Genomic DNA, 16,471 nt, shown 5'->3' on the forward strand with positions numbered 1-16,471 from the left:
TTTGAATGCAAAACATTCAAACCATCATATTCTGCCTCTGCCCACCCCACAAACTCCTGTTGAATAAATTAGCCAGTCTCAGGTATTCTGTTGTAGCAGAACAAAATGAACTAAGACAATGCTTAAGCAGTTAGCCCTTCCGAAGGGATTCCTAGGTAATCTTTTCATCGTTTCTTTCCTTTCTCTTCATTCCTTTACCACAACTTTTAATTATTTCTACAGAATTTAGATTTAACCAACTTAAGCAAAAATAAGGTGGTTTTGGGAAGGAGGAAGGCTACACACCAGTATTATTGCTAATGTTATGTAATAGTAATAAGAACCATTTAGCATATATTTATCCATCAGGGATAGAGCTAAACAGCTACATGTATTAGTGTTAGCAGCGGTGAATCCCTAGGGGTCTGCAGCAACTTGATTCTTGCCTCCTCAAAGGAAAGAATTCATCGCAGGGTTATAAAGCAGAGAGACTGAGGCAAGTTTTAGAACAGGAGTGAACGTTTATTTATAGGTTTTGGAGCAAGAATAGAAGGAGGTGCACTTGGAAGAAGGCCAGGTGGGCAACTTCAAGACATCAAAGTGCACTGTTTGGCCTTTGACTTGGGGTTTCATGCACTGGCATGACCCCAGGGTTTGTCTCTTCTCCCTTGATTTTTCCCTTTGCGTGGGCTATGTGCCTGCACAGTGGCTTGCCAGCACTTGGGACGGGCCGTATGCACAGTGCGTTTACTGAAGTTGTGCGCATGCTCAGTTGAGGCATTTTTCCCTTACTAGTCGAGTGTTCCCAGAGGAAGGTCATACAACATTTAAACGCCGCCATTTTGTCTCTTGGTGCGCAAGCTTCAGCCTACTCACTTAAGTCCTAAGATCTTATCCGGAAGCTGCTGATCACCATCTTCAGGTGTTTTCTATCTACTGTGAGGCTGCCTTTCCTAGCAGCCAGCTGCAACCAATTACTATTTTAGCAAGACAGTTTAACAACCACCTGATCATCACATGATGGTCACCTGACATCCTGGGATGAGGGACCCTCTCCTGCCATGCTCATGTCTGCATAGCTACCTACTCTTCACGCTAACATCTTATTTTAATCTTCCCAACAGTTTTATGAGAAAGGTACTATTATTTTACCTCTCTTACAGATGAGTAGAGGCATATAAAAATAAAGTGATTTACCAAAGGTCACACAGCAATGAAAAAGTAAAGCTGGAGGATGAACTCAGGTTTTCTGACTCTAGACACTTCATTACCAGGATATCATAATACCTTCTGAACTCTACCTCCATTTAATGAAAACTATTTTTTTTTTTTTTTGAGACAGGGTCTTGCTGTGTCACCCAGGCTGGAGTGCAATGGCACGATCTCGGCTCACTGCAACCTCCATATCCTGGGTTCAAGCAATTCCCCTGCCTCAGCCTCCCCAGTAGCTGGGATTACAGACATGTGCCATCACACCTGGCTAATTTTTATATTTTTTGTAGAGACGAGTGTTTCACCATGTTTGCCAGGCTTTAACAATATTTTTTTCATAAACCTTTTTTAATAAGTTCATTAGAAGACTGATTTGTAAACACAAGCTCCTGCAATGCAGTGTAAACCTCATACAGATTATAACATACAACATGTATATATAACATATATAAAAATATGTCTCTAATGTATATAATAAGTGCGATATGGCCCTGTACATCAGGAGTCTATCTTATTCCATTCTCCCAGCAGCGGGCTTCCATGTAATGGACATTTAGCAACGTTCATTAAACTGAACAAAACACACAGTTACCAGTTCCTTTCCTCCCTGTGCTTCTCCCATTCCATACTTTGTTCCTGTTTGTTTCCCTCATGGATATACAAGAGACATCAACAGCAACCATGTAAATACAGAATTATAAAGCTGAAAGTCCCCATCTTCCTCACTCCCCACATGAAAACTACCAGAAAATCCATACTAAGGCCTAATGTTCTAAAACTTCAGAGGTTCTTAAAAACTCACACAATTCAGTCTTTTTTCTTAATTAAAATGCCCAATTCCCCAGGGCTACCCACAGCAGAGCGCAACATAGACCTGTTTCCTGGCTGAGAGCTCCTTCTAACACACCATATTCATTAACCCACTGGCCTATCATCAGACACCTAGCCTCAGCCATTCCTATGGGAATCACATATAATTGAAGTTACTTCCCCAGTGAGTCCCCAACAAGCTAGAAATTACCAAGTTTCTGCACTTGTTATTAATATTATCTTCAGACACCACATTACTGCTGACAGGGCTTTAAAACATCAATTCAGAGACAGTACTTCAGCAAAATATGGTTTAATAGTCAGTTAAAAAAATAAGCATTAAAAATCTTTTAGTGTTTCTCAAGTGAAGCAAAACATATACTTCTCCATTTTTGTAGATTAAAATTCCTCATAAAACTCATTAACTGCTATAACTTTTACACATTTCTGCATTTTTAAAATGAAAACTCTTGCTTCTAAGCCAAGGGCTAGATTTTGGGAAAGACAAGGCAGTTCTATACCAGGATTCCTGCTCAATCAAAATTAACCTGAGGAAATGTTTCAATTAAAAACAACTGACTTCAACTCTTATATGCCAAACTTTAGAATAATTATGTCTAAAGCATACAAAGAATTTAACGATTATATATAACCATTTATTTATATGATTATATGCCAGCAGCCTACATTCAGTATTCAACACAAAGATAACAATATCATAACAGTTTTTCTAAAAAATATGAATTAACTGCCAACATTTTAAAGACAGAAATTTCATATAAAAGTTTTTATTTAGGTCTTTTTTTGAGAGAGATCTAGCTACATGTGGCCTACATTTCTTGTACACATCTGATGCTGAGCTGTGCCTCTCCTACTGAGGTCAAGCACATCCTCTCTCCAATCTGCTGTAGTCCCCACCCACACCATACTGCTTCCTCAACAGTGACACCAAGGATCAGATGCATGGTGTTCTGGCAATTTTGTTTCTTACAGTAGTTAAGAAATAAAAGTATTTTTAAAAAGTGAAAAATGAGTGTTTCTGTGAAGGACTTTTAAAAAGACATACCAAGAAAGGCAATGTTTTAACAAAAATAGGAGAAAGCATATTGGTAAAAGTAAATAAAATGTTTAATATGCTAAGTATGTACTTAGTACATTAGGTATCATAACAAAACAGATAACGTACTATCAACAAAAACAGCATAACAAAGATACAATGAAACTAAACTAACCCAACTCCCTGTCTTCATTTAGTCCACAGTCTAGTCCTGGTAGATATTTGGGCCTCAAGACTGCGCTCTAGCAGGCTTGTTGGATCTAGAAGTCTGTTTGCCAATATGATAGAGAGGACTCAAGTATACATTGAACAGCACTTCTATCTGATGATCTCTAAGGGCAATTATCCTGAGATTCTATAGAGATCTATTACTTATACGCAATAATATTTGGTTCTCATAGTACTGTAATTTTCCTTTATAAGGCTATTTGAAATTACATATTTGTATGTTTTATTATGATACTATTATTACTATTATTATTAGCTCCCTAATCTGTAAGCTGCTTATAGAGGAGAACTATGTATGTTTTTCTTGCCAAATTTATTGCTCCTATAGAAAAGGCACTATAGGAGCAAAACTATTTGCTGAATGGATGAATATAAAGAATGTCCAACAACGATAGACTGGATTAAGAAAATGTGGCACATATACATCATGGAATACTATGCAGCCATAAAAAAGGATGAGTTCATGTCCTTTGTAGGGACATGGATGAAACTGGAAAACATCACTCTCAGTAAACTATCGCAAGGACAAAACACCAAACACCGCATGTTCTCACTCATAGGTGGGAACTGAACAATGAGAACTCATGGACACAGGAAGGGGAACATCACACTCCGGGGACTGTTGTGCGTTGAGGGGAGGGGGGAGGGACAGCATTAGGAGATATACCTAACGCTAAATGACGAGTTAATGGGTGCAGCAAACCAACATGGCACATGGATACATATGTAACAAACCTGCACATTGTGCACATGCACCCTAAAACCTAAAGTATAATAATAAAATAAAAATAAAAATAATTAAATTAAATTAAATTAAATTAAAAAAAAGAAACATCCTAAAAAGGCAAAATAAATTTGGAGGAAATAAGTGAAGAACACTAACAGAAAAAGAGTGTTGAAGGCAAAAAGAGAGAATTTATTTAACTAGAAACTGGCAAGAACAAATAATCTGGATGCAAATAAGTAAAAATGTTCACTAATGGTGATAGACAATTAGTAGGCTAGATTCTTTACAGAACTGCATGCTTTTCCATGACCTGGTAAGCATTCTGCCAAAGAGTATCACATGTGAGATAGGCCAAGATACCCAAAAAGATCAACCCCGGAAGTGTAATACGTTTTGCATTTTAAATGGATTGATCGCATAGTAAACACATTTTAAAAAATAATAATGAACTGCAGGGTAATAGCATGATTAAGGCTAGGGCTCTGGGAGCCAGACAGTTGAGTTCAAATTCTAGTTACACATTACACTAACTTTGTGACCTTGGACAAGCAACAATCTCTTCATTCCTTATTCCCTCACCTATGAAATGGAGCCACTAATAACATTTCTCTTACTGTGAAGCTAGATGAAATAATACATAAGTTGAACACTGCCTGGACATAAGCTCTCGATGTCAACATTCATGATGATACAACCATGACAACATCGATGATACGGAGAGTTCCAATTGCAAGTCCAATACCTTGCTCTATAGAGAAAGCTGGGTAAATTAGCTTATTAGTTTGCTTGGGTTGCTATAACAGAAAATTCCAGCGTAGGTGACTTAAACAACAGAAATTTATTTTTCACAGTTCTGAGGACTCAGTTGAAGAGGAAGGTGCTGGCAGAGTTGGTTTCGGGTGAGGCTCCTCTTCCTGGCCTGTGGCCATCTTCTCGCTGTGTTCTAACATGCCCCTTTTCTCTGTGCACATGCACTCCTGCTCCCGATTCCTTGTCTTATATGGACATCAGTCCCTTTGGACTAGGGTTCCACATTTATGGCCTCACTTAACCTTAATTACTTCCTTCAAGGCCCTATCTTCATATACAGTCACGCCAGAAGCTATGACTTCAACTTATGAATTTGGGGCAATACAATTCAGTCCATAACAGACAGAAAATACTTGTAAATAAACATTTAACCCTCTATATGTAAAATTCTATCTGCCACATTGGAAAAAATAACAGTTAAGTAAAACTTACAGTAAATTTTATATAAAATGTCACAAATCTGTGCAAAATACTATGTATAATACACTACCACCTATAATTAAATGCCAAAATAAGACCAATGCATGTAAATTGCCACTGCATGCTGAAAAAACACATTTCCTGTATGTTGCAAAAGTTAAAATGAATTTATCATAATGGCAAAAAGCTGTATAATGATAAAAGTAAGTTTAGCGATAATTATGTTAATCACATCACAAAATTTATTACAACTACTGTATTTATTAACTTATTGAATGAATTGTATTGTGTGTGTGTGTGTGTGTGTGTGCGCGCGTGTGCGTAAAAGTCTTGCTCTGTCCCCCACCTGGAATGCAGTGGCACAATCTCGGCTCACTGCAACCTCCACCTCCCGGGTTCAGGCGATGAATGAATTGTATTTTTATGTGACAAACAAAAATGTATCGACCACAAACAACTCTGTTAAATATATGAATACGATATAACTCTTTACCTGCTGAAAAACGTCTGTCCCCTCATCATAGTCCACCATACTGAAGAAGAGCTTGTTACAAAAAGCAGATGAATAGCGCCAGGAGTTCGCCAGTATTTGATATTCTTCATTAGCTTGCCTGATAAGAATAATGGGCCATAGTAGAAACACATAAGTACTGAAGCATCTAGAAAGCAGTTATTAAAACAGACAACCCTAGGACAAGCACTGGCCAGTTTTTGTATAGACTGCAAGCAAAGCATAGTTTTTAAAATATATTTTTTTTTAAAAAAGGATTCTCTGACATGAAAATTACATAAAATTCAAATTCTGATGTTCATAACTACAGTTTTATTGCAACACAGCCACATTTATTCATTTACATATTGCTTATGTGCTATAAGGGCAAAGTTGTAACAAGACAGCAACTACATGTATCACAAAGCCTAGCCCTTTAAATAAAAATTTTGCCAACTCTTACTCTAGCGAATAAAAACATTTTGCAGCATTCCCTATACACATAAATTAAATCTTCCAATAATGTTTAGTAAAATGCAAAGACCAATTTTTAAGAATATTTGCAACTTAGTTTAACAGAAAAACAAAATTAATAGTTTTAAAATTGTAAATAGTTATACTCCACCTTATTCATTCCATTTATCTAAAAATGCATTTACATTCAAACCAACAGTAAGCAAAGATTTCTCTTTGTAGCTAAACCACATGCCACAAACATTCCTTCTCTAAGATATTTGTTTCCACTTTGAACACATTTTTATTAGGTATTTTGCTAATTTTCCAGATGATAAAACTTTATATTTAGATGTAGGAAGATAGAAGAAACAGAAAAATGGCATTTATAGGGGAATGTAAATGCAGTAATAGAAATAAGAAGCAACAAGTTACTGCTAAAACACTTTTAAAAAATAAAATTGCTTATTCAGCATGGTTGACTATTCTCTGGAGTTTATCTCCTCCCTCTCCCCAAAATGAAAGTAAAGAAATAAAAAGGTACAAACTAACAATAACAAAAGGACTTGGAGCAGAGTCAGCAGGAGAAAGATTTCCACAAATATCTGAAAAACAGAAAGCTGGTGCAAAGTTTTCAGTGGAAGTCAGACTCTCAAAGGAGATTACAGTGCAACAAAAGGCTAGAAAAACATTAGATTCAGAAGCAGCAGAGTCTGGAGATTTAAAAAAACATGAAGCTAAAAACAGATGTCATAATTAAACTTCTTAATATTCAACAGTAGACCAAACTTCTGCACCCTCCCCAACCAGTCCTAATGTCAGCCTTCATCCCATCCCTCACGAAAAAAATATGTATTTGAGGAAAACCTTATGTGATTTCTTAAAAACTTCCCAAAACAGACTCTAAAAGAACGATCAGAAAACATGAAAAAGAAAGTGTAACTGTAACTAACATACTTATAAAAATGCTGTCAGAAAAGATATTGTATTTGTCAAGAACTGTGCAGGATCTGAGATTTTACCACATATATAATGCAAGCTAACAAGCTAGCCTGTTACTGTTTCATGTATGCTGGCAGAAGACATGAGACTCCTGGCTCAGAGAAAGGGACTTTATTAGTTCATTTTCATTTGCATTAGTTCTCTATCCACCAAGTCTCACACGGTAACACAAAGGGATCTTCATGGACTCCTATACATACAGGTGACTGTTACAGGAGAGAAACACTGGGAATTACTGTTTTTATGGTAAGTGATAACAAGATGATGCTTTGTTCAGTGGGAGACGTCTTATTCTTTAAGGCTTGTCACTGCACATACAACACTCAGAATCCGCCCAGGTCTAGTCAGGCCTTTGTATTCTGGACATACCCAGTGAGAACATGCAGATTGCTTTGTTCAGGGGTATTCATAGAAGGAAAAAAACAAAAATAATATAATATAAAAAAGGAACAAAGATAGTAAAAGACAGAGCACTTATATAGATTTTGAATATGACTGCCCAAATAAAACACCAATATTAGAAGACAGAGTCGAATAAAATTCACAGAACAAAAACAACATAGGTAGAATATATGATGGAAGGAGAAGGACCTAGAGATACAATCCAATAAGTCCTTTTTCAAACAGGTGTCACAGAAATAGAGGAGAGATGAAACAGAGAAAATGGTATTTCTGTAAACAATACAATTAAAGGAGATTAAATCTTCAAATTAAAATCATTTCCCAGTTCTGAATAAGAGGAATGAGAAAAGAACAACCTGGAGAGATACTGGGATATACCAAAACACTATGGATAAAAAGAAGATCCTAAAAGTTTTCAGAGAAAAAAATTTCCTAAGCAAGCGCAATCAGTGAGATTGGGAATAGATTGATCATTAGCAACACTAGATACCAGCAAATAGAAGAATTCCTTCAGAATATTATTTTCTATTTAAAATTGCACGTTGAGACAAATAACTAAGTTTGAAATAAACATGTTCATGGAAATGGAAGGAATCTGAAATTTACCCCCACAATCCTAGAAAATTACCTTAAAATATAATTGATGGAAAAGGTAGTATGAATGAAAAACTAAGAAAAGACTATGACAGAGCACTGTAAGAGAGGAAAAAAGGCAACCAGAAATGCAGTGAGGTAGCACGGGGAGAAGATGTAAAGAAGCTGTAGTCTGTGAAGCTATGATGCAACCAATACAAACTAGAACAGGAATTTTAGACCTCAAGATGAGAAGAACAGATTCTAAGTAATCATTAGAATCAGAAAGAGCTAGAACATATTAAATCTATAGTAAGAAAACCATATTTATTCCCACAACAGGAAAAATAAAAACAAAAAAAATGAACATAAGAGACAAGGTCCAAATATGCGGCTTATTAAAATGTATCATAATTTTGATCAACTGGTGATTAGAAAGATTATTTAAATCTATTCTTTTGAGCGGGTCAGGGGTTATAAACAATGGCACTATAGAAAAGGAATCATAATGATAACCTACTACTTTGCCATTGATGCTGTTTATGCAGAAATAATACTGTAAATGCTGTTTATTCCCTTTTAACTTTCTAAATCAACCTATAAACAGAACACAGATGTAATAATTGTGGTTACAGTATGGAATGTACATATTATAAACTATGACAATATAGAAGGATAGCCAACAGAATTTGGTAGGTAAAAGAGAAGAAGAAGAGGTGATGGGGAAGAATATGTGTGCTAATCTTCGTATCACAATGAGGGAATCAAAAACATCATCCATAGGTAATGAACAAAAAACACAAAGATGTTATTTAGTGTTACAGTGATAAACAAAAGAAGAAATAAAAAGCAATGAAAGGTGAGATGAGTTAAATCTTCACCTATCATAACAAAATGTAAAGATCAGTTTACTGTATAAAATGTTGTTATAAGAAAAACATTTAGAGCTATTTTTTGAAAACAATAGAAGAAAAAAATCACAAAGCAGAAATAGTAATCATCTCTGGCCTAGCCTACCTGTGTGCAAATCAGATGAGTGCAACGGCCTCTTTTGTAGTTCTTTTTTATAAACAAGAAGCACATAACACTGTTTTGATTAAAATGTTACGTTTTAAGAGGGTTAAATATGAACAGTACTATAATCTGAAAACTTACAACATAATACAAGTATTGAATACTAAAATGTAATTAAGAAAAAAATTAAAAAATAAAATGTGATAAACTAATAGGAAGTCAAAGAGCATGAATTCAATTTGCCTCCAAACTCTGTACTTCATATTACTCTGCTTTTTCAGATTTAATTTCCCAATAACCCATTTGTAGATTCCAGCCTCTATTCTAAAATCCAAAAATGTTCCCCACTACCTACATAATGAAGAAGAAAAGTCAAAAACCTCCATACCTTAGCCACAACTTACATGATCTATGTCTTTATAAAAATACCACAATCAAAGACTCTGTGTTTCACGAACATACTATGTCCATTCTTAACCATGTGCATGAAATCCTTCACTTAGAATGTCCTCCGTTCTTTCAGAAGCTTGATCAAAAACTGCCTCTCCTTTGGAAGTCACTTCAAACATCTATACCTACAATACTTGTTGATGCAAACGTCTGAAACAGAAATTCTCAGCGACTGTGTAGCACTACTGATTTTATGCATAGCTGTTCTTATTACATATTGATTGTCCAATGGCTAGGATCTAGTACAGAATTTGCATTTAATAAAGGTATAATGATACTGATGATGAATAATATAGTTTCATAACCACTATATAATAAACACCCTGAAACTAAGTTTACCACATTAGAATTTCTGAATGCTAGAGAGTCTACAACTCATTTAGTCAGATTTATGTCACTGGATAACGTCTCTTTTAAGGTAGATTTCCTTTACTCTAGTTATGGTGTTGAGGGGAAGAAAAAATGAAATTTTAAATCTGTGTACTATCACAAACATATGCTGTTAGTCAAAGGAATAGTGTTCATGACTCAAAGTTACAATGTCTAAATCATCATGTGATATCCTATTAGTAATGACAATTTCATAACAAACGGTGAATCCAGATCTTAATCATCGTGAAATTTATACTCAACATTTTCATATGTGCTGCAATAATAAGGAGGTATACCTTACAGTCTCCACCTTTATATATACATAAGGTATATATAAATAAGGTATATATAAATAAGGTATATGTATTTTAAAGAGGAATGTAGATTGTAGGTGCTATATAGCATACAGAGGAGGATGAGATAATAGTGAGCTGGAACAGTTCGACAAAGTATGAATGTAAAAAAAGATTGGAAGATAATGGTGGTATGTCTGCAAGGACTACACTTAGAACAAGCAAGAAAGGACAGGGAGAGAAAAGTAAGGTAATAGTAACAGTATAAACAAAGACTACCCTGTCTGGAATGTGTATTCTGTGTTCAAGTAATAGAATGTAAGCTTCAGGTTAGAAAATAAAGACTGGAAGTGGTAGAAAGATAAATAGGGCCCAGCTCTTATTCTGTAAATAGTAAACAAGTGTTTCTGAAACAAGTAGATTATGCAAAATACTATTTCAGAATGCTGTATCTCACAACAGTATGTATGTTATATGGGAGCAGAAGAAAATGAAGGTTTGGAACCCACTTTCAATGTTACTATAATGGCCTGGCTGGGAAAACATATGAGACTATTAAAATATTACATAAATGAACATGTGACCTATTTCACACAAATTCTCCATTGCAACCTAGCAGGCCATAGCATCCAGCAAAATGTTCTAGACAATATACTTAGGAACAGCTCTGGCTAGAATAAAGAATTCCACAGGAGCCAAAGCAAATTACATTTTCTTGACTCAAACACAATGCTTACAGAAAATTTAATACTGACAAGGCAAATGGGGGCTTTTTCCTGCTGAGTGTTAATTAAGTAGAAATAGGATCGTAAACAGATCTGTATGTCATTAAAAATAAATAAATGAGCTCGAGGAACATGTATTTTAATATTAATGATATCTCTTCAGAGTACAAAAGATTCATTAGGAAAAAAAAAGTGCCCCAATAACAAAGACCCTGTGCTTACCCCCATTATCCCTTATGCGCCCTTCATATCCCAACTTCTTAACGTTTAATACGGGACAGAGAAAACCTAACTAATGACAGATAAAGAAATTCAGAGGATCCTTGCATATGTTTCTGTCAGCTTGGACTGATGAGCAAAATGAGACATTACGAATGCTTATTAGCACACTTCTCACCTCACTACCATCTGAAATTGGAAGTTAAAAACCACAAATACTCCAAGCACTTAACTAAAATGACTACATTTCCAACACTATTAACCAAAAAATATTTTGTTGTAGTAGTTCACAGTAACAGTAAAGGCCTAACTTCATGAACGTAGTGAACGCCATAAATTCTAATATATACTTATGCAGCCTGAAGGGGGCAGTCACGCTGCGTCAAAAGGATCCAGGAAGGCTTAAGCAGTAACTGCAGGGCACTGTTCTGTTAAATGTGTTGTATTAAATCTTCTCCATATTTTACTATGGGGGAAAAAATCACTTAATCTAAATGCTACAATCTTTTATGTTATAATGCTTTTTAAAAGGTTATGTAAAACTAAAAAGAATTATCTCATCTATAGTTCTACATATTTAATATATTTCCCATGATGAATATAATTTTTAAAGAGATGTTTTAAGAAGTATAGCTTCTTTTTTCAATGTTAATCAAACTTCTTATAGCACATTCATATGAAAATACCATTGTACGTCTTTATAGTTATATGTGTAAAATGAATTGCACTTATGCCATAATAAAACCCCAAATAAAAAAATTCTATAGACAGTGATATACAAAGATCTGGAGTGAGCAGACTCACCTATTACTTAAGGTTCTGGTCCCTGAGAAGAAAAAAACAACTGATCAACAACACCCTGCACAAAGATTTCTAACACAGTTGCTTCTCTGGTTGTGCTATACATATCAGGGCCTAGCTAAATACACTGACATATATTAAATAGACCCAAGGCCTCTGAAGAGCTGAGAAATCAACAGTTCACTACCATATTGTAATTGACTGAATAATTCACTAGATGTAAGATAAAGAGGCTGTGTTTCTTAAAGCTGTTTCCTGTGCATCCATTTTCTTCATCAGACCTAAGCAGACCTTTCCTTGGAAAACAATTCTAACACATGTGATCCAAATACATATTTTAAAGCAAAACTGTATATGAACATAAAATATGTTGAAGTGTATATACAATATGCATAGTTAGCACTCAGTTTTTGAAAGTCAAAGAAATTTTGTTTCTCCTTTAAAAAAAAAAAAAAAAACTAACACTAACATATTAATGCTTAAATGTGGTAGGCCAAGAAGAATGTCACACAATGTAGTAAGGAAATCAATTAACACATTGTTCGTTTAACAAGTTTTCTTACTGCATTAGTCCGTTCTCATGCTGCTAATAAAGACATACCCAAGACAGGGTAATTTATAAAGGAAGAGGTTAACTGACTCACAGTTCAGCATGGCTGGGGAGGCCTCAGTAAACACTATCACGGCGGAAGGCAACAGGAAAGCAAGGCACCTTCTTCACAAGGTGGCAGGAGAAGGAGTACCAAGCAAAGGGGGAAAAGCCCCTTATAAAGCCATCAAGTCATGTGAGAACTCACACACTACCACGAGAACAACATGGGGGTAACCACCCCCAGGATTCAACTGCCTTCCACTGCGTCCCTCCCACAACACATGGGGATTATGGGAACAATTCAAGGTGACATTAGTGTAGGGACAAAGTCAAGCCATATCATTTACCTACTACATATGATTATAATATGTACTTAAAATTTGTGCAACTAATGATAACGAATTAACAAATAAATAAATAAATGGGTGAATTAATTCAATGTTTGGAAGAGGTAAGACATACAGGCCATTGCCTCAAGATACTTCAATCCATTATAACAGTTATAATCTTAAATAATAAAACAAAACAACAAAGCAATGTAAACCTTGTTTATGATAACATGCCCAGGAACTATCATGATACTCAAAAAGTATCTGTTAAGTAAATTCACATATATATTGTAAAACCTGAGAAGTCAAAATGAGGAGAGCGTTAACTCACACCTTAAATCCTGCAGGATTTCCCAGTAAGTCTATTGATTAGCTTCATGTGGTAAACAACAGAATATATGCAGACTTTAAAGACCTTTATTGTAATGAATTAAAAAGGCAGACACAAAATTATAGAAACTGTGTCCCAAGAGATGTAGATTATGTCTTTTCTAGTCATCTGAAAGTATTGGCATCACAAGAAACATCCATGGAGGTTTAGTGTATGCCAGGAACCCTTTCATGTATTTATACATATTTATCTTCATTTTTTTTAACTTTTCTCATCAAACTTATTTTTAATAGACTATTTTTAGAGGAGTTTTAGATTCTCAACAAAATTGAACAAAAGGCATAGAGATTCACATACTATTCTTAAATAATTCTTGAACTACTGATTAACCAGTTAACTGACTATATGCATTATATATTATATAAAGAGAGATCTATCTTGTGATACTACAAAATTCCATTACAAGCAACTATTCTACCCAGTAATGTTGTTCCAAACATCTCTAATTTTATTAATGAACTGCCAGACCACCATAGGAATATCTTATGCTAAACACTGAAGGAATGTTCTTGGACTATTTGTTTCCTCCAGCTTCACTGAGGTATAACTGGTATATGAAAAAACCCACACGATTAATGCATACAATGGGTACAATTTGGTGAGTGTAGACATACGTATACACTCATGTCACCACCACCACAGTCAAGTTAATAAACATTTCCATCACTTCCAAAAGTTTCCTTGTGTCTCTTTTTGTCTGTTTTGATTTTTGGCAAGGCCTTTAGATACATATAAAATAACCATAATACTTTTAACATGACTTCCAAACAATGTAACACTAGACCTATTATTATGATGTGGCCATGCAGAAAGAACATAGATAACGCATGAATTTTGAAAATCTGGAGTTGTGGACTGGCTTTCAACTTTATAATGTATAAGCTTGAGAAAGTCAGAAATACTTTGTTTAGTTTCCCTTTTTTAGCATGACAATACTAGTAATTTCTCTCTCAAGAGTTGTCATGAGGTTAAAAACATGAGACATAACAAAGTCTCTAGTAAATGGCAAAAGGGTATGCAAACCTTGGGGTACTCACCATCTAGCTTAAAATTCATTGACTATTTGCATTTTCAGACCTTACTTCCAGTTTCTTCCCCTCTCACTCTCTGCACCAGACCCAAATTTTAATTTCCTTCGATAAACTAGGCTTACTCTTGATATAGGATTTCTGCGAAATTCCTTCCTTCTCAACGCTTCTTTTTTTTTTTTTTTTTTTTTTTTTTGAGACGGAGTCTCCCTCTGTCACCAGGCTGGAGTGCAGTGGCACAATCTTGGCTCTTGGCTCACTGCAACTTCCACCTCCCTGGTTCAAGTGATTCTCCTGCCTCAGCCTCCCGAGTAGCTGGGACTACAGGTGAGTGCCACCACGCCCAGCTAATTTTCTGCACTTCTGGTAGAGACGGGGGTTTCACCATGTTGGCCAGGATGGTCTCGATCTCTTGACCTCATGATCCGCCCGCCTCGGCCTCCCAAAGTGCTGGGATTACAGGTGTGAGCCACTGCGCCCGGCCTCAACCCAACTTTTATATAGCTACAGAGCACACATGACACACGATACATATAACACACGCTGTATACATGGCAAAGAGGTAGGTCTAGTACATGGGAGCAGATAAACATGCCGCATGAATTCCTAGTCTTCCTGTATAACTTAACACTGCAATTATCACTCCCTTAAATAAATCTTTTTGAACATACAAATTAACAGAAAAAACCAGGATCCTCTCATAAATCTCTGTGCTTTTCCTTCATGACATTTACGAACTAGACTCTGACATAATGAGAGCAGCAGTCAGGTCACTTTGTTCGCCATCATCTCCCCTTGGATCCAGGAGAGAGTTTACACATAGTGACCATTCAATAAAAATTGGTTCAAAAATATATACCAGTATCAATATAGTATCACCACACTAGTATCCAGTTCCACGGTAAAAAGCCACAAATTTATAAAATGAGGTTTCTTTTTGCCCCTAGTTCTATTTAAGATTCTTTAGGGGCAGGGGACGCTTATTCTACAGATCAGAAAAATTAAATAAAAACTAAAATGAATATTAAATATACAACTTCTTGCCAAGACCAGGAGAAAACCTTTCAGAATTATTAAAACGTTGTGTGTTGCACGTCCCCAATAACGTCACCAGGTTTGGTGATTCACTAAGAAGACTCAGAGGAATCAGCACATGGTCACATTCATCGTTGAGACTTACTACAGAGAAAGGACACAAAGCAAAATCAGCAGAGGGAAAAGGCACACGGTGCAGTCTGAGGTGAACTAGGTAAGTTTCCAACAGTGACTCCCTGTTAGGTCACACAGGATCAATTCCGTTGTGACACGTGTAAAGTGTTTCTACCAGGGAGGTTCATTACAGATTTGGCGCCCAAGAAGGTTGGTCATGTAGATGCCCTCTGCATAGTAGGTGGCAAAATTCCAGACTCACACAAAAAAAGCATGTGTTCATCATTAACCACATTGTTTGTGAACAGTTCAGGGACAGTGAACCACCCTTCTCAGCTAAGCAATGGTGGAAAAATTCCCAAAATCCAAGTTCCCATATGGCAAGCAAGGGCCACACTTGGGAGCTCCCCTTTCTAAGGATAACAATCTCAGGCCTGCTATATTAACTCTCTTCCGCATGGGCACATGATAATCACCATCTTCTGATAAATAAAAAGAATATTATTTTGTTCACTGTATTATGGTGACAAAGACAACAACCTATCACAAGAAAGGACTATATCTGAAGTGGTTTTACTCATATTGACTGGATTGTACTAAGTCATCCTCATGGGTCCAAAAAAAACAAAAGGATCCTTATGCATCTAAGAGAAATTATTTGAGGACTAAGGTCTGAGAACATGAAAATTAGTAAATCTCATTTAATATGTTAAATAACTAACATAAACTAAAATCATGGAAACCAAGGACAAATGCTTAAAAATAATACAAAGATTAACTGTAATTTGTGACTTTATAATATATAATAGTTTTAGCTTTACCTATAAAAATGCAGAAAGTTTTATCTTTAAATGATTAAGAGCAGCTATCAAGATTAAAGTTTTATAAGTTATTTTTTCATTTATTTCAGTTATAACCTATATAAATAAAGCATTTTTAGAGAAA

At 35.6% G+C, this 16,471-nt stretch overlaps 1 protein-coding gene across 6 annotated transcripts in view; it reads right to left on the reverse strand.

Annotated features, from left to right (window-relative positions):
* The window catches only part of TUSC3 (tumor suppressor candidate 3), a 335,383-nt gene that overhangs the window by 109,293 nt on the left and 209,619 nt on the right, over window positions 1–16,471 (reverse strand). For all 6 annotated transcript variants that reach the window (XM_058441901.1, XM_058441898.1, XM_058441899.1 and 3 more), the window contains exon 3: window positions 5,737–5,854. In XM_058441901.1, coding sequence (XP_058297884.1) covers window positions 5,737–5,854 — 118 coding nt within the window. The remainder of the gene's footprint in view (window positions 1–5,736; window positions 5,855–16,471) is intronic.

This window comes from Hylobates moloch, unplaced genomic scaffold (assembly GCF_009828535.3).
Source record: "Hylobates moloch isolate HMO894 unplaced genomic scaffold, HMol_V3 SCAFFOLD_8, whole genome shotgun sequence".
Lineage (NCBI taxonomy): Eukaryota > Metazoa > Chordata > Mammalia > Primates > Hylobatidae > Hylobates > Hylobates moloch.